Raw genomic sequence first — 23,931 nt, forward strand, 5'->3', positions numbered from 1 at the left:
TGCAGATTTTGTGTCTTTATTCAGTGAGTGAACATAACTAAGAACCTAACATGCTGAAAACATGAACGATCCTTTGTTAGCTTCAAAAATGCAAAGATTTGACATCATATACTAAAAACAATACACTTGGAAATAATAGAGATGTGTGTGTTGGTATTAGATCACATCACATGACGTTATGTTTGATTGTATCTAATTTCCTGTTATGCAAACTTTAATCCACATTTAGATCAGTTGAGCGTTGATGATTTTTTAAAACTTATGTAGCATCACATATTGAACAGAAACAAGAACAAACATTTTAAATTCTAAATAATAAAGATCACATAGGCAAATGTTGACAATGCCATATATAGACTAAATGACATCTTAACTCACTGAAATTGTAAATATTTACCATCACATGGTTAAAATGACAAGGAAAGACAATGTTTAAAATGTTCACATCTCACATACCAAATCTGTTTCAGAGTGACTTTTTTTTTTACTATGTTTAACTGGCACACGTTTTGAAGAACTGTGTACTGAAATCCATCTGTCAGAAAAAGACATGAATTCATAACAGATACAAATCAAAATGGAAACATTTTGTATGTTCTGAATGTGTGTTTTGAACGTGTGCTTTGACTTAAAGTTAAGAAAAAGGTATTCAACAGTAGCCTAGCCGTGCTAGACAACCCACAGCAACGAATTTAATTCTCTGCCAGGGTCGACAACAAAAACGACAACAGTCGTTGAGCTCCATTAGCTCCGACTCTGAATAATCTTTCTGTTAACATGTCTGTAATATACTTGAGCTTCACCCATTGACTGTATAAATAAGGCTTCACCGAACTACCGCATCCTCTGATTTCTGGCGCTCTATGAACTACGTCGGCCTATTCGTTGCGCTGATTAGTTGTATACCTACCCAATTGCTGCAGAGTGATTTGAAAGACAACCTTTTAGCCCGCCTCCCTCCCTGTCGAGAGTTCCTAGACCCTTGTGTCTTCAGACCTGGGTCTAGCGCGGCTAGGCTAATTCAACAGTGTCCTCAAGAATAAATGTGGAGAACATGTTCTGCAGCTTGATGGCAACACCTTTGACCAATCGCACTTGAAGCACTTTTGCACTTACTACAGGTTTTTCCTTATGTCTGAATTCTTGCTTGTGTTGTACATCACTTTGGACAAAAGCGTCTGCTAAATGAAATTGTAGAATTGTAGAACGGAAATATTTTGATGGATTGTCATCATCTTCAACGGCATCATCTTATATACAGCATAATCCAATTTCTGATTTTCTTCTATATAATATAAAATAAAGATCAAATTATCACGAAGAGAATGATGAATTAGGAAGATGTACACCTCTATAACCACTAAATGTGTAGCCTCTCACTTGATGCTAAATGACTCTTTGAGGCTGGCTTCTGCCTGCTTCTCTGTGATTTTTTTCCACATTAGAGGAATATCAGCAGGTTTTGCACCATATACTTTGGCAAAGTCTGCATTGTAAGTTTTCATGACATATTTCCAGTAGTCTGATGCCTGGAGGCTCACATCTGGACGAATATCCCAGTCTGGATAAATTTCCCTGTAACCTTTGTAAGGGTGCCATTTATTGTTGGTAGCATCGCAGCAAAACTTTGTGTCACTGACCACAGAGGAAGAGCATATGTCAATGACAAGTTTATTCGTTGACATCCACCTGTATCTACCCAGACCTTCTGGTCGATGCAGTGAAGCAAAGTGCTGACTATGGGCTTTTCCTCCTGCGTCACAGGGCATTGCACAGAATGGACATTGTTTGCCACAACCAATCACTCTGGTGAAAAGCTCATTCTGGGGCTTCATGCGGAGATGTTTTAGTTTCTCTGCAAAGGTTTTTTTTTTAAACTTCTCTCTAAGAGTTTCTTTCATGTCATTCACAGACACTGTGAGCCAGTGAGCAAACTGTTCCTGATCAGCTTTGTTCAGGATCATGAAAGCACCAAGAGCATTCTGGGAAATTACAAGTTTATCACCAAGTTCTTTGCAGATATCTTCAACAAACTTCTTCAAGTTGACACCGTTTCCTGTTTTGGCCTTTTTGATGGCGTCATTTATGCTGCTGATACTTGACTGAAGATGTCGATCCTCAAACTCAAATGTTGCAGAGGAGCTTGAGAAACATTTTTCTATTTGCTGCATTATTCTTTCCTTGATGTAACTCTCATAAGAGGAACTGTAGCGTAAATAGTCTTCATGATTGTTCTTTGAAAGCAAGTCCTTCAGAAGTGAATACTGGAAGGACATCCGTGTGCTGAACTCTTCACATTTTAGCATTTCATCAACAATGTTTGGACCTAAAGAACGATGGACAAAGTCTTCAACAGCAGGCTTCAGGCATTGGTCTGTAAATTCTTCTGCCTTCTTCTGGCACTGGTCCCGTTCATGGAAAACGTCTTTGAAATCAGTACGGAACTTGTCTTTGTTTAGACTCAGACATCTGTGAGGATCATTTTCTTGTATGAAATCTTTCTGCATTTTCTCAAAGTGCCTGGCTGCAAATCCACAGATGTGCTGTTTTAGAGAAACCTCAAACTCGATGTCTATCTTGATATTTTGATTTTGTTGTAGACTCTCATCGATGATGAGTAGAATCTCCTGGATGTAAGTATCATGGTAATTGGTTTTTCTTTCCATCTTCTCAGTTACAAACTGCGTGCAAGCAGCAATGATGCTGTCAGCCATTTGTTGTACATGATCTTGGCCGTGCCACCATGTGATCGCTTTGTGTTTGGCTTTTTTGAGAAATCCTTCAACTGCATTTTTGAAAGGCTCTACTCCACAATCTTGCAGTCTTTTTTGACTCAGCATTTGATTTGCACGACTCCCCTTGTGTTTGAGATTCGTTCTCAGGCAGTGGTCTGCCCTGGTGAAGACATCTGTGGTTTTTAGTTGAGAAAAAGTCATTTTTTTCAGTATTTCATTCCACATCTTATCAAATTTTTTGTCAAGCTCGTCATCTGTCATCTGGACGTTTTTCTTTTGACATTCATCAATTAATGCACACACTGCTTTTTCTATTTCGTTTGTGTGGTTCTCTTTGATTCTGTCGAGTTCTCTCTTTCCCTGTTTGATGTCTGCTGCTGCTGTGAGCTGATTAACAACAGAGTTTTCCATTTCTCGTCGAAGGTTCTTTGCACTGTTCGAGAACTCCTCTTTGTATCCTTCCACTAGATAGACATGACCCTCTGTTTGCTTGAAGTACTGTGTTAGATTGTCCAGTAGCTTTGTTTCCCATTTTGACAGCTCTGTGACTGCTTCACTTTTCATTTGAGTGAGAAACTGTCCCATGTCAGACGTGTGAGATTTTGCAGCAACTGTACCAAAATTGGAAATTTTGGTTTCTGCATTTGTGACCCAGGAGTACATGTCCTTTCTGAATTTCCACTCCCATTTGTTGAACTCTGTGCAGAGCCTCATGTATGCGTCAGCTACCAGGCTGTTCCTGAAGCTGAAGATGAAGTTCTCGTGCTTCACTGCATTCCACAGGCTTGTCATCCACTCTTTGAATTCCAAGATATTATTAGCAGAAGACTCACAACTTCCCAGTAGTTGGACAATGTTTTTCTTCAGCTCATACACAGCCTCGCTGTAACCTGCATTGACCGGTGCCATTGGTGGGTTTCCATTCCACAGTCCAGGAATGTACCAGTTCCCAGTGTCTGGACTGTACTCCATCACATCAGTGAAACTCTTGTTATCCTCTTTCTTTTCCATTTTGGCTGCTGCCTGGGTCATCTCATTCAGCTGCTGCAGCAGCAGTTTCCTGTCTCGTAAGTTCTTCTCATGTGCGGACACATCAGACACATTTTGGTGAACAAACTGACATTTGGGTTTTTTGCCCACCTCCTTCATCCTGAGAAAAGCATGCACAACTATCTGTAGGATGTCCTTCATTTCTGTGGAATTCTCCATTGCGATATTGATAATGGTGATATCGCTCAGCCCCACAACAAGTGTTGCAAGCTCATTGTCATGTTCAAAGCTGTTGTCCAGCTGTGCAAGTTCTGGTGACTTTAAGCCCTCAGTGTCAATGATCACCATGAAGTCACAATTTAGTACTTTTTTGACATCTTCATTGATTTTGATGAGCAACATGAAGGCACCTCGAGTGCATCGACCACTGCTGACTGCAAACTGCACTCCAAACATGGTGTTTAGGAGAGTGGACTTCCCTGTGCTCTGGACTCCAAGAACTGTAACGACCAGGATCTTTCTCTTTGGAGACACCATGTCATTGAGCTGAGACAGAACGTCACTCACCCATCTGAGAGGAATGTTGGATGCATCTCCATCCACAAGTTCAAGAGGAAATCCATCTAACAACAGTTCTGCACAGAGTTTGGGCAGGTGCTGTAATTGTTGACGTGATGGATCCGTTTCATGAAGGGAAAGAGAAGCTTCATAGATTTGACCCATTTCACGGAAGAAGTGTTCAGTTCCCAGTGAGCTGTTGGAAAGTTGTCTGTCAATTTCTTTGATCTCCTCTTTGTTCTCAGAATTCTTGCATTTCTCTTTGTACTGCTCCCTGAGTCCAGATAGTTTTAGACGAGACACGTTATCGAGGTTCATTCTCATCCATTTCAGGAAATAACACCGTTCTATTCCTGGGCTTGATATTGCATTGATGAAGCATGCCATAGCTGTTGACATTTCATAGGAGCTCTGTTGTTGTCGCAGTTTCTTTCTCTGTTCCTGAAGATCACTTTTGTACTTTTCAATGTTTTCTGATCCAACTTTCCGAAGCCGGAATTCTTCCTTCTCTAAACTTGTTAGTTCCTTCCATATTTGGCAATGTCGGGGAAGTTGTTCTTCTTTGTATTCAAGAATGTGTTGAATTTCTGCAGTGATGGCATCTGCATTTTGTTTTCCAACCTGACACTCTGGAGAGTCTTCATCAACCAAGATTCCCAGTTCATGGGCAATGTCAGCCATCCGCTCTATTGACATCTTCATCTGTGAGTTCTCAACTACATTACTGACTTTTTTCCTCAAGATTGTCACAAAATCTGCATCATTCATCTTCTTTGTCTTCAAAATAATGTTGCTCTTACTCAAGCCCAACTTAGTTGCTAGTATTTTAAGATCATCTAAGCTGAAGCTGTTGCTCTGTTGGTTTCCCACTAAGAAGATTTGTGCCTTGTGGTTCTGGTTGGTCAGTAGACTGCATTCAGATTCCAAGTTGTCAAAGAACACAAAAACTGCTAAAGATGTCTGACATAAAAAGGAATATTGGGTTTCAAAGGAAGCAATGTCACCACGAAGGTTAGCTACAGCGACTGGTTGACTGAAAACATCCAAGTTTTTGCTTCCACAAGGAAGGTACCAAGTAATTTCAGTCAATCCATTGGAGATTCTTCTTGGACTGTCACCACACTCCATATCTTGGTGAACAAAGGTGTCATGGTACTGCTGAGAGTTACTCAGAAACTTATTGAGGATCTCTGACTTGGACAAGGAGCACTCACCCAGCCTGACAAAAGAGATCATTGGAATTTCAGAGAGAACGATTCTCTCTTCAGTGAAGCCCTTCGATTCTGAAAGTGACTGGGGTCTGTACTTTTTAACGATGTCTCTCATGGCCCACAGCATGAGTGTGCACTGTTTTGTGTCACAGTTGGGAAGCAGCAGAGGCACAGCAAACTGACACATAGACATTTTTAGTGCCATTTCCTGCTGTACAAAACCATCAGAACACAGAAAGAGAGCAGTGATTATGTCAAGGGGGTTTACCATGTCAACTGAATTTTGACTGTCAAGCAGATTATCAAAATCTGACTCCACAATCTCTGATGCACTATCATAGGTTGACTCAGTTACAGATGTACATTTCACATTCCTAGCTGTCACATTAGCCATCATCAGTTTCTTGAGAAAATACCATGGAAGGTCTGATTTACTCTTGGAAGGTTCATCAGTGATGGTCATCTCATTAATCTCAAGTATGTTGCTGAATGACAGCTTTTCTCTGTAGAGCTGCTCCAATCCCAGATCCTCCAATAAGCTCTCCAGATGAGTCTCTGTGGGCATAGACAAACAGCTGATTAAATCATGATTGTATTTAATATACTGAAGCTTGTGAAAGATCCAAAAGATGACAGATAAACAATGGTAAAGATCTTGCATGGCTCTGTCCCTATTTTGTTTGCACACAAGGATAGCTTTGCAATTGGTTTCACTGTACAATCCCCTCCAAAAGTATTGAAACAGTAAAGCCAATTCCTTATTTTTTGCTGTCGACTGAAAACATTTGGGTTTGACATCAAGATCAACATTTCATCTTTTATTTACAGATATTTACATCTGGATCTGATCCACAACTTAGGCGATAGCATTCATTGTAACAGAACACCAAATTTTCATGTGAGCACAGGTATTGGAACAGATAGACTTAAAATAGACTAATGTGAATAAGACTTGTTATTTTGTTGCAAATACTTTGCTTGCAATAACTGCTTCATGCCTGTGATCCATTGACATCAAAAAACTTTTACATTTTTCCTTTGTGAAGTTTTTTTTGTGATGATTTTTACAGTCTCTTTCAGTTGTAGTTTGTTTTGGGGTTACTCCCTTCAGTCTCCTCTTTAACAGATAAAATGCAGCTCTATAGGGTTTAAGTCTGGAGATTGATTTCGTCAGTCTAAAACCTGTCACTTCTTGACCCTGATGAGCGCCTTTTCTGTTTTGGGTCATTATCTTGCTGCACAATCAAGGATCTCCATCAGTTTGGTTGCATATTTCTTTAAATTGACAGACAAAAGGTTTCTGTCAACCCCTGAATTCATTTTGCTGCTGCAATTTTGTGTAACATCATGAACATTAACAAGCCCATCCCAGAAGAAGCCATGCAAGCCCAAGCCAAGGCATTACCTCCATTGTGTTTCACAGATGTGCTTGTATGTTTGGGATCATGAGCAGATCCTTTCTTTCTCCAAACTTTAGCCTTTCCATCACTTTGGTAAAGGTTCATGTTTGTCTCATCATTCCATAAAACTTTGTCCCAGAATTTTTGAAGCTCATCTGTGGACTAATTCCAGCCTGGCCTTCCTATTCTTCTTGCTAATGAGCGGTTTGCATCTTGTGGTGTAACCTCTGTACTTTTGTTCATGAAGTCTTCTGCAAACAGTAGATTGTGATACCTTTACTCCTACCCTCTGGTAGTTGTTGGTGATGTCACTAACAGTTGTTTTAGGGTCTTTCTTTACAGCTCTCACAACGTTTGTCGTAAACTGCTGCTTTTTTCTGTGGTCTACCTGTTTGATGTCTGTTACTTAATACACCATTGGCTTTCTTTTTCAAGACATTCTTCTTAAGGAATTTCCAGATGGTTGTACTGGCAATGGCCAATGTTTGTGCAATGACTCTGATTGACTTTCCATCTTCTCTCAGCTTCACAGTTGCTTGTTTTTCACCCATAGACAGCTCTCTGGTCTTCATGTTCATTCCACCTCTATCTATAGATGTAGTCTGCACAGGCAAAACCCAAATCTGAAATTTCATGTGGACACGGAGCACAATTTATTGTTTGAAAAATCAATGTAATTGGACACACCACGGCAACAAAATACCTGTCAGTCACATGTTCCAATGCTTGTGCTCACATGAAAAATGGCTAAGTTCAAACAAAAGGTTCTATCTTCTAAGTTGTGTGTCAGATCCAGATGAAACACTTGGAAATAAAACCTGAAATGTTGATCTCTTGTCTCATATTCATTGTTTGATGCCAAACTCAAATGTTTTCAGTCTACAGCAAAAATACGATAAGGTAACTGACCTCACTGGTCCAATACTTTGGGAGAGGAGTGTATGTCTGTTAAATACAGATTGATGCAAAGCACTAAAAAATGCTGTAATGCTCCAGAAAAGGCAAAGACCACAGTGCTAAACTATAGTACAAGAAGTTTCACATTGTTTACATGACTTGACTTACAACATGGCCACACGCACTCGTCTTTGTGAAGAATAACTTTTAAAAATAACTTTTGTGTCTGTGTTTGATAAATGAGACTTCAACAACGATACGTCTTGCTGAACAGCCTCATAAAGCAGTTTGTACATTTTAAATTTCACTGCTTCACTGTGTAGCAAGTACAAATTGCATTGCTAAAGTTATAAATATGGACTAGTTCAGAAGATGTAAAAGTTCATGTCTTGGGAGGTGCGTGCATCAGTATAATAAAAAACAGACAATTAAATAGATTTTAAAGTAGCTCGTGTATTATTATTTACAGTGAGTTGAAATGGTGCATATTTACAATCAGCAGAGATTTAAGAATATTCTCAAGCTTGAGTAGTCAAAGGAAAAAAAAAGTATTTTTCCCTTTTTGTTACATTTCACAAAAACATTGGTCAAAACACAATAAACAACACAATCAACCAACCAGAGTATAATACTCTCTTTTCCTCCTCCACAATTTTTCACTCGTTGGTGGAAATGTTTACTGTCCGCAATAAGGTTGAGAGAGTTTTGTATTATTGTCCATAGAGAAACGCACAGGTTGGGATATGAGAAACAGAGTCCATAGCGCAGAACAGTTCATATATTAACAGCGGGGGACAGAGAGAACGGGAGGACTGGCTGCAACAGCCCCTACCAGGCTCCTTTTTGGGTCAGCTCGCCTCGTGTGGTTCTGTGCCAACCAGGCACACCTGGCCTGCAATTTCCACAATGAATGTCACCCAGCGAGTACCCAGCGTCCTATCCGTGGTGGTGTCCGACCACTGTTGCAGCCACTCGTGTTGCCTTCCTCCCGAGTCTGTGGTAAGCAGCATGGCAGTAGCTTGTATAGGAAGGTACAAGGCTCGTGATTGGCTGAATCAGGCTTGCTTGCACGTGTGTGCGGAAGTCACGTGAAAGGTGCGTTCACGGACATATTCAGGAATGGACACTTTTATTTTAATTTATCAATAAAATTATTCACTTAAATAAGACGCTAAATTTTTATGGGGGTTACAACTGCGTCTCCATACATGTTGTTTGAAAAATCTGGAGGTACATGACATGGAAATTTTTCACTAAATAAGGGCCACCAAACTAACTATCCAGTAGTGATGGAAAATGAGGAAACGTGTAAGTTTGCCATTTCTGTTTTAACCAAGCATGAACCTCTGATAGCTGGAAAATGGAGCCAATACAAAAGTGCCACAAACTGCAGTTCCTCAAATGGCTGCTTGAGGCTTACTTCAAAACTGTGTCACTCTCCATGGATCCCTATGTTAAAATGCCAAACTTTTACAGCAGAAATATTTAAGAGTATCTTTCTGTAGTGACAACATCTTCATTTTTCTTTGCATTCTGGCATTATTAGTACAACCATCTTCATGCGTAAGGTCATCTATGTCGCTACCATCCCCTGACAGCATTTGCAATGTAAATTCATGTAAAGTCTCATAGATTAGATTCAAATTAATTGGCTACTAGCAACTGCTCCACCGCAAACAAAAACAAAAATAAAGTGTTCCTTCCACACTAAATCACTTGCAGTAACACCCTGTTAATATTGTACAACACCCACAGGAGCATTTTTTTCTGATGTTCTGTTGCGTTTTCTTCTGCAGATTTGTCTCCTTGCACTAGACACCGGTGTGAGTGTTTTCTTACTGACAATGTTTAGCATCCAGTTTTTTTCTGAAATAGGATGAAGGCACAAAGGCAAATCTGAATTTGGAGCATGTGAAACAAGCACATGCTGGAGAAGTGGCTGCAATCATAACTAGAACATTTCTGAAGAAATTCTGAGTGTGCCAGTGCAGCTTCTGTCATAATTTATATACCGTAAGTACGTTTTATTTTGAAAAGATGACATATTTCACAATCCCTGATCCGTTTCTTGTCACATTTCTGGGCTTTTACATTGAAAGTGTAGCACACTTCACAGAATCCTGGTGGCTCCTTGTAAATACCAGCCTTTCGTGGGCTATGGAACTGAGGCTGAAGTGGAGCCACTAAACACTGTATTGCTGGAATGTGTTAGAACATGTTAGAACGTGTGTCTGTGCCGAATGTTAATGCCTAATGTAACAACTGTGTAGATTTGCCTTGAAGCTGCTGTTAGGTATGCCCTGCTGATGGAGCACAATATAACGTTATTCATTGCTGATGGAGGCAGCCATGTTTGGAGTCCATCTTTCTTAGCCCAGTATCAATTAACTAATCACCAATCTAACTGAACAAACACAGAATTTTATGTGTTCAGATTCACTTACACTGCATCTGCATAAATACCATAAAAGATAACAAAACACGGATTCAGACAAATATTTTGTCAAAGTTGTGTGACCCCATTAAACTTTTAATGAAATTTCGACTGTAGAATCTGCTAGAGCTACAGGGTTCCAAACATGGCTGGGTTTTGACAGTCGTCTGGCTGACTTCCCATTCATTTCTATGGGGATTTTAAGATAGCTTTTCCTGAATTTAAAAAAAAAAGAACACAGGATGAATCACTACCAAAAGTCACACACTCTTCCTGATTGAGCAGCATATTTTGACATATTATTTGTATGGATTTTCTAAATGCTTTGGGATGAGTTAGGTGTCAACAATCGTGTGTTAAGAATCTATAAGAATAGGGCCGAGGAATAGTCAGAAGTGTTCTTCACTGCTTTTGCATTGGCACACTTAACTAGTGGGAGGAACCTAGATTTAACAGATGAAGCTCTGTAATGCTTCAGCAATGACTAATCACATGAGCTCCTCTTATCTTAAAAGCATCAACAGCTGAAATGAGGAACGCCTTTCCTTCTCTTCCATCTCAAAAGGTGGGTGAGGGAACTGAGTGAACTAACTCCTAGTTATGAAGTAGATAATGCAGTGCACCCCTCCACAAGACTTAGATTTATTGTATTAAAAATACAGGCCCCACATTAGAACTCTTTTATTAGCAGATTCAAATCTTTTGTTTTTTAATTTGTTTTTTTTCTTCAGTTTTGTACCAAACAGCAAGAAAGGTTTTTTTCTTCAATGTCGTACATAGAAGTTGATCCATGATGATTTTACACACTGTCCATCACGCCAAACCATCCAATTTTTGAAAACCGTTTCCATCCATCCATTTGACTGATTTATTTAAAGCATAAAATAGACATGTTTATATAGACATGCACATTTGTGAAATATACGCAGATATATCAAAATCTTTTAGAGATTTTACTTTTTCAGAATTGCACATCAGCCCTAGCCTAGCCGCGCTAGACAACCCACGGCAACGAATTTAATTCTCTGCCAGGGTGGGTCTAGTTACCCTCCATAAGGCTCGAGGCTGGATTCTCCTAAAACTGGCCGGACCAATCACCATGAAGTGTAGAGTCAGAAGGCGGGCGTAACGAAGTGACGACAGAGGCGCGACGATTCTGACAGAAACAACCGGCGCATAATAAACAGTTATCTTTCGACTCAGCTTTGGCCACAGCCCTTAAAGATTTGAAGCTAAAATTCAACTTGAAAGATAAACAAAGGACAGCACTGAAGTGTTTCATTGAGAAGAAAGACGTATTTGGACTTATGCCGATGGGATATGGCAAATCCTTAATATACCAGTTGGCTCCGCTGGTTGGGAAGCTAATGGGACTTAGCCACAATCCGCCGGTGCTCTATGAACTACGTCAGCCTATTCGTTGCGTTGATTGGTTGTATACCTACCCAATTGCTGCAGAGGGATTTGATAGACAACCTTTTAGCCCGCCTCCCTCCCTGTCGAGCTTCCCGAGACCCTTGTGCCGTCAGAAACATGGGTGTAGTGTGGCTCGGCTACATCAGCCCACTTTCAACACATTTTTTTCGCACATTGAACTTTGATGTGCAAAAATGTTACAATGTCGCTTGTGCACAAAATGAATGACAATATCTCACAAAATACTAAAGATCAAAGCCTGAAGTTGTCCCTTTATTCTCGTCATATCATTGATTCAAAATCTGCAATATTGGACCAGTAGATAAAAGCAGACCAAAAATTACAAAAATGCGCATTTTAAATTCTCAGTTATATTTGGAGAACCATTTTTGAAACTCCAGAACTCTGTTATATTTGGATTAGGCTTTCTAGTAATATTTTTGTTTTAGTTATAATGTATTTTGCGGTTATTAAAGTTCATCGAAAATAGCTTTTCATTTTTCTGTATTATCTATTTTTATATTAATATGTGCTAATCAGAGGCTGTTTAATAAACCACTCTCTGTCAAAGATTCTGAACCAATGATATAATGAGAAATAACAGTGAACATTTTAGGCTTTTATCTTTAGTAGTTCCTGAGATATTGTCGTTCAAACATAGCTTCATATTTCAATGTGTCTATGGGGAGTTTAAAAAAAACAATTATCTTACAAAGTGCTCAATAAATTTCACAAATACCTATTTACATATCTATAGTTTTTGATACAAATGTTTTTAAATAAATCAGAGTAAATCAGAGGCCTCTGGTGGTTGAAGACTGAATAACTCTGTTCTTGTTGTTCTGCTCTTCATATATTTTTTGGACAGCAGGGGGCGTCGTTTTAGCCTCTCTGAGAACACTGGAAGTCCACTGAACCCACTGTGCTATTATCTTTTTTTTTTTTTAATTCATACACTGAGCAGTATCACAAATAATCTAGACTATACTCCTGACTTACCATATTTAAAGCCCTAATTTATCATTTAATTCTTTTTTGTTTGTGTTCTTGATAATATTTTTCTTCTACTTACTTGTTTTGGCAGATGCTTCAGTTGGCTGGCTGATTCTTCTATTTTTCAGTTGTGTAGAAACCTGAATGGAGTAGCACACCCCTGGCCTCAGGCTGCTGACAGTCACACTGTTGCTTTCTGTTGCCAGCTCCTGCACAGTTTCTCCGTCGCTGCAACACGTCACAATGAAACTCTCCACCTCACCAGCAGGAGTGTCCCACTGCAGACACAGCGACTCACTGCTGCGGTTACAGACGGTTATTGTCGCAGGAGGGATGGGCTCTGTGAGAATAACAGGAAGGTGTTTTGGTCATTGAATAACTTGAAAAATCCACTTTTCTTTGTCAACTTCACAGAGCTGTTTAACTGTCAAACATAAGAGGTATAACAGAACACAAAAGACAGCAAACAGAGTAAGCAATGCATTCATGTTTGTTCAAGTATTTGCTGAGCTCATTGACCATTCAGCCAACCCCTGCCTGCATTAGCCATTAAATCATTTTTAATTCAAGCATCACTTTTATCTCAGATTTACCTGTAGAAACTAGTACAGACTCTGCTTTACTTTCAGTTCCGTTTTCAGCAGTCCTTTTGATGTTGACAGTGTAGTCAGTCCCAGGAATTAGCCCCTCCACATCTACAGTGCTGCGCTCTTCCATGATCACGCTGTCTCCATGTGCACCACATGTGTAATCTACATGGAGTTTATACTTAACAGAGGAACCAGTGGGTGCCAAACCCAGAGAAACGGTGTCACTGCCAACATGGAGGACTGTTACTTCTGGTGGAGGAACATCTGCCGGGAGAGAACACAGACACCTCTCACTATCTCCTCATTGCAGTGTGTTTTCAGTCAGTCATCTGTTTCAGTCTGATAAATAGATGATTGTTTGAAGCTGCACTGGTTCTTCCATCAGACACACTTACAGTCAGACTGCAGAGTTGCAGGAGGTTTTCCTTCCTCACAGTAAAGCTTACTGAAGTCATCCACTGTATCATAGAACTCCTTGATAAATGAGAAAAATCTCTTATTTAATGAATCACTTCATAAACTGCAGGGTACAACGCGATTGGTTGTTTCATTTTTTCCCCAATTATACAGTTCTTGATTTACCTCATCCTCCTCTGACTTATCCATTGTAGATTCACCCTCAGCCATCCCACACTTGGTCCAGGTTATTTCAACTGCTTCTGAGTAGATTTAAGAGGAAACAAGAATATAACAGACAACCAGCAACACTGCAAGAACAAAACAAAAGTACAACAGTGATAAATAAAACAAGAACAAATCTGAAATTCCATGAAAAGGTGATGAATGTATATTTTTCCAGTTGTGAAAAATGCAATCCATATTCAGTTCCTTTTATCTGAGTAAAATGTAGTTTGCAAAAATGGAAAATATACCAAAGTACAAGTCTTTATCAATAGAACAATAGAAAAATGCTACAGAACAACTCTGGGTTCTGCACTTATGAAACCACTGCTAAGGTACAGATAATAGCAGCAAAACAAAAGTCCTGCCATAAAGATTACATCAGAAATTGTTCCTGATGCATTACTGTTAAAGTGGCATTTTCCTGTTGTCTCAGTGGTTTTTATTTTATAATATCTTTATAATATGAATTCACAGCTTCCAAATAGATGTAATTTATTAAAAAGCAAAACCATTCCCTACAAGATCAAGTCAAATACAACAGAAATACTCATACAGGTGCCTCAACTCCTACCCAAATCAGATACACATAATTTCAGTGCTGTATTTTTTTTCACTTAATATCATTAGTAACTGTAGGGTGACCATATTCTGTTTCTCTGAAAAGAGGACACACTTCCATCTCGCGTGCGAAAAATTTTCAGCCCCACCCCCACCCCCCAACTTCCATTTTTAGGGGTATTCTGTGGGTCAGGGGGCTTTCTGTGCTTCAAACTCAGTTAAACAGATATTCTAAATTCCCCAGAAAAGAACACTTTACCTGGATATACAGAAAAATAGCCCAAAACACTCACAAACAGTTGCTTTATAAATAATGCATTTATTAAATTAAAGCAATTCTCCTAAACAATATAATCAGTCACATACAAATATGGCATGCTCTAGTCTTTAATAGTTATTGACTCAAGTTGTGTAGGAACACATGTATTCAGATGTTTAACAAAATAAGAAATAATCATCTCTCTTAAGTCTGACACTTACACCTTAGTTAGGAAAAGTGAGGTAGAGTACCATTCTTCAAAATAACCTCCCAATTATCAATTATGTAAAAATAGAAATAATGCCTCAAAATATTAAACAAAAAGAAAAAAGAGAGGTAGTCTGTTCTTCAATGTTCAATTAGGCCATTCTTCAAAATAATGTGTCTAATGGCAAATGAAAAAAAATATAGAAATAATGCCTCAAGTCAACAGTCCTTTTTTCCTTCTTTTTCCTTCTCTTATTAGCTACAGAGACATAAGTCCCAGCTTTGCAGACTGTACATTCTGCCTCCCATTTGACACGACCCGGACGAAAACAGGGGTACTTTTTTCGCATTTCATCAGTGAAATGACATTTGCGTTTCGGCATTTTCTTTCGGTTCGAGTGTTCTCTCGCAGTGTGCCTACCTGCCTGTCAGCCTGCGAGGAAGCGAATCTCCAGCGCGGTGGCGCGCGCCGGCGCTTCAGAGACGCGGCGCTGGCGCTCCGCAGCGCGTGCAGTGGAAATTGTCTGATAGAAGAGAATGGGTTCTAAGTGCTGCGCAGTACAATTCAAGAGCGCGGCGGTTTCGCGTTATTTAGGGGATCAAAATCCCGGGCATTTGAAGAACTTTATAAACGCCGGCTGGACAGGCCGGACAGCCTCTCAAAAGAGGACATGTCCGGGCAAAAGAGGACGTATGGTCACCCTAACTAACTGTCTCTAAAGAAGCCATGAAAGAATGACTTACCTTTACAAGATGATTTTTTCCGTGTCAGAAAAGCATCTTTTTTTGTTTAGTCTGTGCAAACTTTAGAAATCAGTTCAGACCAGGTCAGAATGTCGCCTGACGGTTCACTCTTCTGCTAATGCCAGGACAAGACTTCAGCCTTCTCCTTTTATCCTGCTGGGTGTAGTCACTTTCAGTTTCATTTCATAGAAACAGTGATTTATATATACCAGGCTGCAGGAAAACAAAACTTAACTGTCTGATTACAGTTTGAAGTTAAGTTCAGGTGTTGTGCAACCTGGGTGTGACCATTAAATACATTTTTAGGTTTGATCAAAATGACCAAAGGTTTTAGAATTGAGGGACTGTTCTAAGTAGCTCTTTGCTTGTGAAACACACTCTGCTATCTGAGGAGGGTTGAGCTCTCTACTGATGTGTTTTTATTTTTTATTTCTATTCTCACGTTGTCTAAAAGGCAGCACGAGCACAAATCTTTACATTATGCAGCTCCACTGATGTCAGATTTTTAAAGTTCATTCATTTTCATTTCATTTAGCTGTCATTTCATTTTTAGAAATGATTTAGTCTTATTTTGTATAACAGAACACAAACATTTAACAGCCATAAAACATTTTAACATGTAATCATGTATTTTATATCTGAATATGATCTCAGAGTTGACATGAATAAAATTGTTAAATGATGAAATTGATTAATTTTAAAATATAAAGGGTTGAGGTTTTTAGAGATAATTATGTTTGCTTTGGGAGTTATTAGACACTAAATGCTGCAGTTCTGATCTAGAAAACATAAAATATTGAAAAACATTCAGAGCCAGATTGCAAATTCTGTCTCTATTTAATCAGTGAAGAGATTTAAATCATGTATTCTGACTATACTACATTTAGAAAAAGCTATTCTTTAATTCCTTTAATATTGTAAATATTTCCATCCTATACTTCACAAAAAGTAAAGCCATTTTAATTTCTTCACAACTCAGAGAGAGAATAATATAACCTTCACTGGCATGTAAACACCAATGAGAGAGCAAAGAAGATCTGATTTGTCTCATCAATGATGTGGAAAATGATGAGCCATAGCAAAAACAGTCAAGATACAACAGTATTTGTCTTCGTAATTTATTAGAGAATAAAAGGAGTAACAATGAATAAGAAAAAAGAGAAATGCAGAGTGAATATTCCAGCTGAAAGGGCAGCACTCCAACACCAGGCTCATATTCAGAGGTCTGACTCAGACAAAAACACAAAATACAAACTTATATTCTGATCTGTTCTTCACACAGCACAGCTTTTCTCATGAAGAAAACACAGACTCCTCAGCCGAGGAATCTCATGGTCTGAGTGTTATTAGACCTTGGAGCTTGATGCTGGTCACAGTTAATCACAAACCATAAAAGAAGACAAAGCTACTCTGAGTCTGGTCTACTAGGAGGCTGATTAACTGTCATGTCCAGACTTGCTTATGACTGTCACATTACAAACACAATTCATCCAAGTACAGAACAACATGACAATGTACAATCATGAAAGCATTTAGATCATAAAACAACCTCATGATCTTTTGGTACACTGAAAATGTAAATACTTGATATCAGACATGTTAGAAAAAACCACAAAATTATTTAATTTGTGAGTCAACAATCGCTTCATACATGTAACGTATCATCATGTTATTATAACATTACCACATCCAGATCTGAGGAACACAAATGGAAAAAACAGATATCAACTGCTTTGCAGAAACAAAAAAAAATTTTTTTTTAAATGTTCCCATATCCTATTTATTGTGATTTAGACAAATAAGGAATGTTTGGTTGCTCTGTTGCTTTGATACATTTTTCAGTTTGACTATAATGGCATGAACTGTCACACAAAAGAGTCTTAAAGCAGATTAATAGAGTTCATTAAACTTGTTAAATGCAAACATGAGTTAAAGTGAGAATTTACTTGCAGCTTTTTTCTTGAATTACCTTGTTGTAAGCATGTGGTTAAAAATGTGTATGTGTGCTCACAATATCTTTCATCTTCTCTTGGATACAGTGATGTGACCATTAAAGGGTCCCTCCTTTACTGAGGAGAAATATTACTTGATGCTAAATGACTCTTTGAGGCTGGCTTCTGCCTGTTGGTATGTGATTTTTTCCATGCTTCAGGAATATCAGCAGGTTCTGCACCATATGCTTTGGCAATGTCTTCATTGTATGTTGCCATTACATATTTCCAGTAGTCTGATGCCTCGAGGCTCACATCTGGACGAATATCCCAGTCTGGATAAATTTCCCTGTAACTTTTGTAAGGGTGCCATTCATTTTTGGTAGCATCGCAGCGAAACCTGTTGTCACTGACCACAGAGGAAGAGCATATGTCAATGACAAGTTTTTTCGTTACGTCCCACCTGTATCTACCCAGACCCTGTGGCCGATGCAGTGAAGCAAAGTGCTGAGTGTGGGGTCTTCCTCCTGCATCACAGGGCACTTTACAGAATGGACACTGTTTGCCACAACCAATCACTCTGGTGAAAAGCTCATTCTGGGGCTTCATACGGAGATGTTTCAGTTTCTCTGCAAAGCTCGTTTTTTTAAACATCTGTCTAAGAGTTTCTTTCATGTCTTTCACAGACTCTGTGAGCCAGTGAGCAAACTGTTCCTGATCAGCTTTGTTCAGGATCATGAAAGCACCAAGAGCATCCTGGGAAATGACAAGTTTGTCACCAAGTTCTTTGCAGATATCTTCAACAAACTTCTTCAAGTCAACGCTGTTTCCTGTTTTGGCCTTTTTGATGGCATCATTTATGCTGCTGATACTTGACTGAAGATGTCGATCCTCAAACTCAAATGTTGCAGATGAGCTCGAGAAACGTTCCTCTATTTGCCGACGTATTCTTTCCTTGACGTAGCTCTCATAAGAGGAACTGTAGCGTACATAGTCTTGAAGATTTGTCTTTGAAAGCAAGTCTTTCAGAAGTGAATACTGGAAGGACATCCGTGTGCTGAACTCCTCACATTTTAGCATTTCATCAACGATGTTTGGACCTAAAGAACGGTAGACAAAGTCTTCAACAGCAGGCTTCAGGCATTGGTCTGTGAATTCTTCTGCCTTCTTCTGGCACTGATCTCGTTCATGGAAAACATCTTTGAAATCAGCACGAAACCTTTCCTTGTTTTTTGTCAGACATCTGTAGGGATCATTTTCTTGTATGAAATTCTCGTGCATTATCTTAAAGTGCCTGGCTGCAAATCCACAGATGTGCTGTTTTAGAGAAACCTCAAACTCGATGTCTGTCGTCACACTCTGATTGTTTTCCAGACTCTCATCAATGATGAGTAGGATCTCCTGGATGTAAGTATCATGGTAATTGGTTTTTCTTTCCATCTTCTCAGTTACAAACTGCGTGGAAGCAGCTATGATGCTGTCAGCCATTTCTTGTACAGGATCTTGGCGGTGCCAGAGCTTGCTCCATTTCTGCTTGGCTTTGTTGTAGAGTCCTTCAGCTGTATATTTGAAAGGCTCTACTCCACAATCTCGGAGTCTTTTTTGACTCAGCAGTTCATTTGCACGACTCCCCTTGTGTGACAGATTTAGTCTCAGGCAGTGCCCTACCCTGGTGAAGACATCCGTAGTCTTTTGTTCCGAAAAAGTCAGTTTTTTCAGTATTTCGTTCCACATCTTATCAAATTCTTTGTCCAGTTCATTGTCTGTCATCTGGACATTTTTCTTTCGACATTCATCAATTAATGCACACACTGCTTTTTCTATTTCATTTGTGTGGTTATCTTTGATTCTGTCTAGTTCTCTCTTTCCCCGGCTGATGTCTGTTGCTGCTGTGAGCTGATTAACAACAGAGTTTTCCATTTCTCGTCTAAGTCTCTTTGCACTGTTTGAGAACTCCTCTTTGTATCCTTCCACTAGATAGACATGACCCTCTGTTTGCTTGAAGTACTGTGTTAGATTGTCCAGAAGCTTTGTCTCCCATTTTGACAGCTCTGTGACTGCTTCACTTTTCAGTTGAGTGAGAAACTGTCCCATGTCAGACGTGTGAGATTTTGCAGCAACTGTACCAAAATTGGAAATTTTGGTTTCTGCATTTGTGACCCAGGAGTACATGTTCTTTCTGAATTCCCACTCCCATTTGTTGAACTCTGTGCAGAGCCTCATGTATGCGTCGGCTACCAGGCTGTTTCTGAAGCTGAAGATGAAGTTCTCGTGCTTCACTGCATTCCACAGGCTTGTCATCCACTCTTTGAATTCCAAGATATTATTAACAGAAGACTCACAACTTCCCAGCAGTTGGACAATGTTTTTCTTCAGCTCATACACATCCTCACTGTAACCTGCATTGACCGGTGCCATTGGTGGCTTTCCATTCCACAGTCCAGGAATGTACCAGTTCCCAGTGTCTGGACTGTACTCCATCACATCAGTGAAGCTCTTGTTCTCCTCTTTCTTTTCCATTTTGGCTGCTGCCTGGGTCATCTCATTCAGCTGCTGCAGGAGCAGTTTCCTGTCTCGTAAGTTCTTCTCAGGGGCGGACACATCGGACACGTTCTGGTGAACAAACTGACATTTGGGTTTTTTGCCCACCTCTTTCATCCTGAGAAAAGCATGAACAACTATTTGTAGGATGTCCTTCATTTCTGTTGAATTCTCCATTGCGATATTGATAATGGTGATATCGCTCAGCCCCACAACAAGCGTAGCAAGCTCATTGTCATGTTCAAAGCTGTTGTCCAGCTGGGCAAGTTCTGGTGACTTTAAGCCCTCAGTGTCAATGATCACCATGAAGTCACACTTTAGTGCTTCTTTGACATCTTCATTGATTTTGATGAGCAACATGAAGGCACCTCGTGTGCATCGACCACTGCTGACTGCAAACTGAACTCCAAACATGGTGTTTAGGAGAGTGGACTTCCCTGTACTCTGGACTCCAAGAACTGTAACGACCCGGATCTTTCTCTTTGGAGACACCATGTCATTGAGCTGAGACAGAACGTCACTCACCCATCTGAGAGGAATGTTGGATGCATCTCCATCCACAAGTTCAAGAGGAAATCCATCTAACAACAGTTCTGCACAGAGTTTGGGTAAGTGCTGTAATTGTTGACGTGATGGATCCCTTTCAGGAAGGGAAAGAGAAGCTTCATAGATCTGACCCATTTCACGGAAGAAGTGTTCAGTTCCCAGTGAGCTGTTGGAGAGTTGTCTGTCAATTTCTTTGATCTCCTCTTTGTTCTCAGAATTCTTGCATTTTTCTTTATATTGCTCCCTGAGTCCAGACAGTTTTAGACGAGACATGTTATCGAGGTTCATTCTCATCCATTTCAGGAAATAACACCGTTCTATTCCTGGGCTTGATATTGCGTTGATGAAGCATGTCATCGCTGTTGACATTTCATAGGAGCTCTGTTGTTGTCGCAGTTTCTTTCTCTGTTCCTGAAGATCACTTTTGTACTTTTCAATGTTTTCAGACCCAACTTTCCGAAGCCGGAATTCTTCCTTCTCTAAACTTGTTAATTCCTTCCATATTTGGCAATGTCGGGGAAGTTGTTCTTCTTTGTATTTAAGAATATCTTGAATGTCTGCAGTGATGGCATCTGCATTTTGTTTTCCAGCCTGACACTCTGGAGAGTCTTCATCAACCAAGATTCCCAGTTCATGGGCAGTGTCATTCATCTGCTTTATTGGCATCTTCATCTTTGGGTTCTCAACTATTTCACTGACTTTCTTCCTCAAGATTGTGACAAAATCTGCATCATTCATCTTCTTTGTCTTCAAAACAATGTTGTTGTTTGTCAAGTCTAACTTTGTTGCTACTTCTCCTAAAGCATCTAAACTGAAGCTCTTGCTCTGTTGGTTTCCCACTAAGAAGATTTGTGCCTCGTGGTTCTGGTTGGTCAGTAGACTGCATTCAGAGTCCAGGTTGTCAAAGAACACAAAAACCGCTGCAGACGTCTGACACAAAAAGGAGTATTGTGTTTCAAAGGAAGCAATGTCACCGCGAAGGTTAGCTACAGCGACTGGTTGACTGAAAACATCCAAGTTTTTGCTTCCACAGGGAAGGTACCAAGTAATTTCAGTCAGTCCATTGGAGATTCTTCTTGGACTGTCACCACACTCCATATCTTGGTGAACAAAGGTGTCATGGTACTGCTGAGAGTTACTCAGAAACTTATTGAGGATCTCTGACTTGGACAAGGAGCACTCACCCAGTCTCACAAAAGAGATCATTGGAATTTCAGAGAGAACGATTCTCTCTTCAGTGAAGCCCTTCGATTCTGAAAGTGACTGAGGTCTGTACTTTTTAACGATGTCTCTCATGGCCCACAGCATGAGTGTGCACTGTTTTGTGTCACAGTTGGGAAGCAGCAGAGGCACAGAAAACTGACACATAGACATTTTTAGTGCCATTTCCTGCTTCACAAAACCATCAGAACACAGAAAGAGAGCAGTGATTATATCCAAGGGGTTCAGAATGTCAACAGTATTTGGCCCAATGAACAGATTTTTAAGATCTAATTTTGTCATCTCTGATGCACTACCACAGGTTGACTTAGTTACAGATGTACATTTCATATTCCTAGCTGTCACATTAACCATCATCAGTTTCTTGAGAAAATACCATGGAAGATCTGATTTACTCTTGGGAGGTTCATCAGTGATGGTCTTCTCATCAATCTCAAGTATTTTGCTGAGAGACAGCTTTTCTCTGTAGCACTGCTCCAATCCCAGATCCTCCAATAAACTCTCCAGATCAGTCTCTGTGGACATAGAGATTCTTGTTATTTCAAACCAATAACAAACATTTTATTTTGTTAATTAAGTATCCTACATTAATTATCATTGCCACGCAAAATAATATCATGCTTTGTGGTCTCCATGGTAATCTAAGCTAAAATTTTACAAAGCATAAACATGATATTATATTACAATGAAAAATGTTATGGCTTTTATTTTCATCACTGGCAGTTTGCTTGGTAATTTGTAAAAGCTGAATATATGGGAGAAAAGTATATTTGGTCTCAGTGTGAGACTTAGCGTCTTAGTTTTCCTGCAAGTATACGGATTACCATGCTACTTCAAAGAAGTAAGCCTTTATCTTCCTCATTGGAAGTAGGAAACATCCTTAATTTGAAAAGGCTCGTTTTCGAAGCCGGCCTTTCATTTCAATTCCTTCTGTTTATTAAATACAATTGGTCCCATTTTCGTGCAGCTCCGAATTTCCCTGCTACTGTATACGGCTGTTAATACCAACTTTACACTCAGCTCTTTACTTTTGTCAAATTTCAAGACCTGTGGAATTTCAGTGGACAGAAACCCTTCATTTCTTAATAAGACTTTTATTGTGAACCATTTGGCGATCTATGCAACAACAGCCTGTTAGAGTCAAAACACAAAGCAAAGTGAGTCAAATGCAACCAATTGTGAGAGTTTGAACTCTCCAATACATTCTAAATACATATCATGGAAATATTCTCTCGTTCTGTTCTTTTGTATTTGGAGGTCAGTCTGTATTTCTGAGTCAGCCATGTCCCTGGCTGTTATCTAATATCCGGTTTCTAACAGTCTACTGGTTTGTACAAGTAAATTACATGACACAGGTATGTTTTGCTGTGGGGTTACAGCTTAGTGGGGTATAGATGTTGAATTTAGTCTGTAAATAAAGCCTGGAGATGGAAGGAGATGACTCATGTTGATCATAAGATAAATCAAATTCATCTTCTTTAACACTGAAATGTAGTTCCTTTGAAAATCGTTCACTGAACTTTAGAGTTTTACCCCTCTTTTGTTTTTCATCCCTGAATCATGGTCAATTTAATGAGGCTTTCGACAAGAATTTACAAAAAAGGTTTGTTTGTGTCAAAGTGAAAACAGATTTATGCTGTCGGCAACTGTGGTCTGTCATCAACTGGAACGGGTTGTTTTCAATTTTCCATTTTGGTGTCATCAGACGAGAAACTATTTTTGACTGACCTCGGTAGATTTATAGTGATTATTACTTGAAGCTATTTTTGACTGACACTAAACACTGGACATCATCACAAGAACACTGTCACAACAAAGCATGGTGGTCGCAGCATCATGATGTCAGGCTGCTTCCCTGGATACTTGGAAAGGTCAAGAACATAATGAATGCAGCAAAGTACAGTGAAATGCTCATGGACAACCTGTTGCAACCTGTTACAATCCCAATTCCCTCGAAATGCTGAGACACGAAGACAATGCTGATGTTACACACTGTATGCAAATAAGAAGGTGGTAAAATTGCAGTGTCCAGATGTGCAAGACTGACTGAGACCTGTCCATACATACTCAGTGATG

At 39.5% G+C, this 23,931-nt stretch overlaps 2 protein-coding genes across 2 annotated transcripts; both read right to left on the reverse strand.

The window, feature by feature from the left end:
* Positions 1-15,752, reverse strand: LOC110945874 (interferon-induced very large GTPase 1-like). Its single transcript, XM_051943591.1, has 6 exons — positions 15,617-15,752; positions 13,807-13,883; positions 13,620-13,698; positions 13,228-13,488; positions 12,714-12,974; positions 1-6,049 (listed from the first exon to the last, which is right to left on the reverse strand). Exons 2-6 carry the CDS (start codon positions 13,849-13,851, stop codon positions 1,377-1,379), a joined length of 5,319 nt encoding a protein of 1,772 aa, XP_051799551.1. The 5' UTR covers positions 13,852-13,883; positions 15,617-15,752; the 3' UTR covers positions 1-1,376.
* Positions 15,753-20,987: 5,235 nt separating this feature from the next.
* LOC127532480 (up-regulator of cell proliferation-like) lies at positions 20,988-22,380 on the reverse strand. The gene is made up of 2 exons (XM_051944210.1): positions 21,490-22,380; positions 20,988-20,993 (listed from the first exon to the last, which is right to left on the reverse strand). Exons 1-2 carry the CDS (start codon positions 22,378-22,380, stop codon positions 20,988-20,990), a joined length of 897 nt encoding a protein of 298 aa, XP_051800170.1.
* Between the last annotated feature and the right edge of the window lie 1,551 nt (positions 22,381-23,931).

The sequence above is a fragment of the Acanthochromis polyacanthus genome, chromosome 23, assembly GCF_021347895.1.
Source record: "Acanthochromis polyacanthus isolate Apoly-LR-REF ecotype Palm Island chromosome 23, KAUST_Apoly_ChrSc, whole genome shotgun sequence".
Classification (NCBI taxonomy): Eukaryota; Metazoa; Chordata; class Actinopteri; family Pomacentridae; genus Acanthochromis; species Acanthochromis polyacanthus.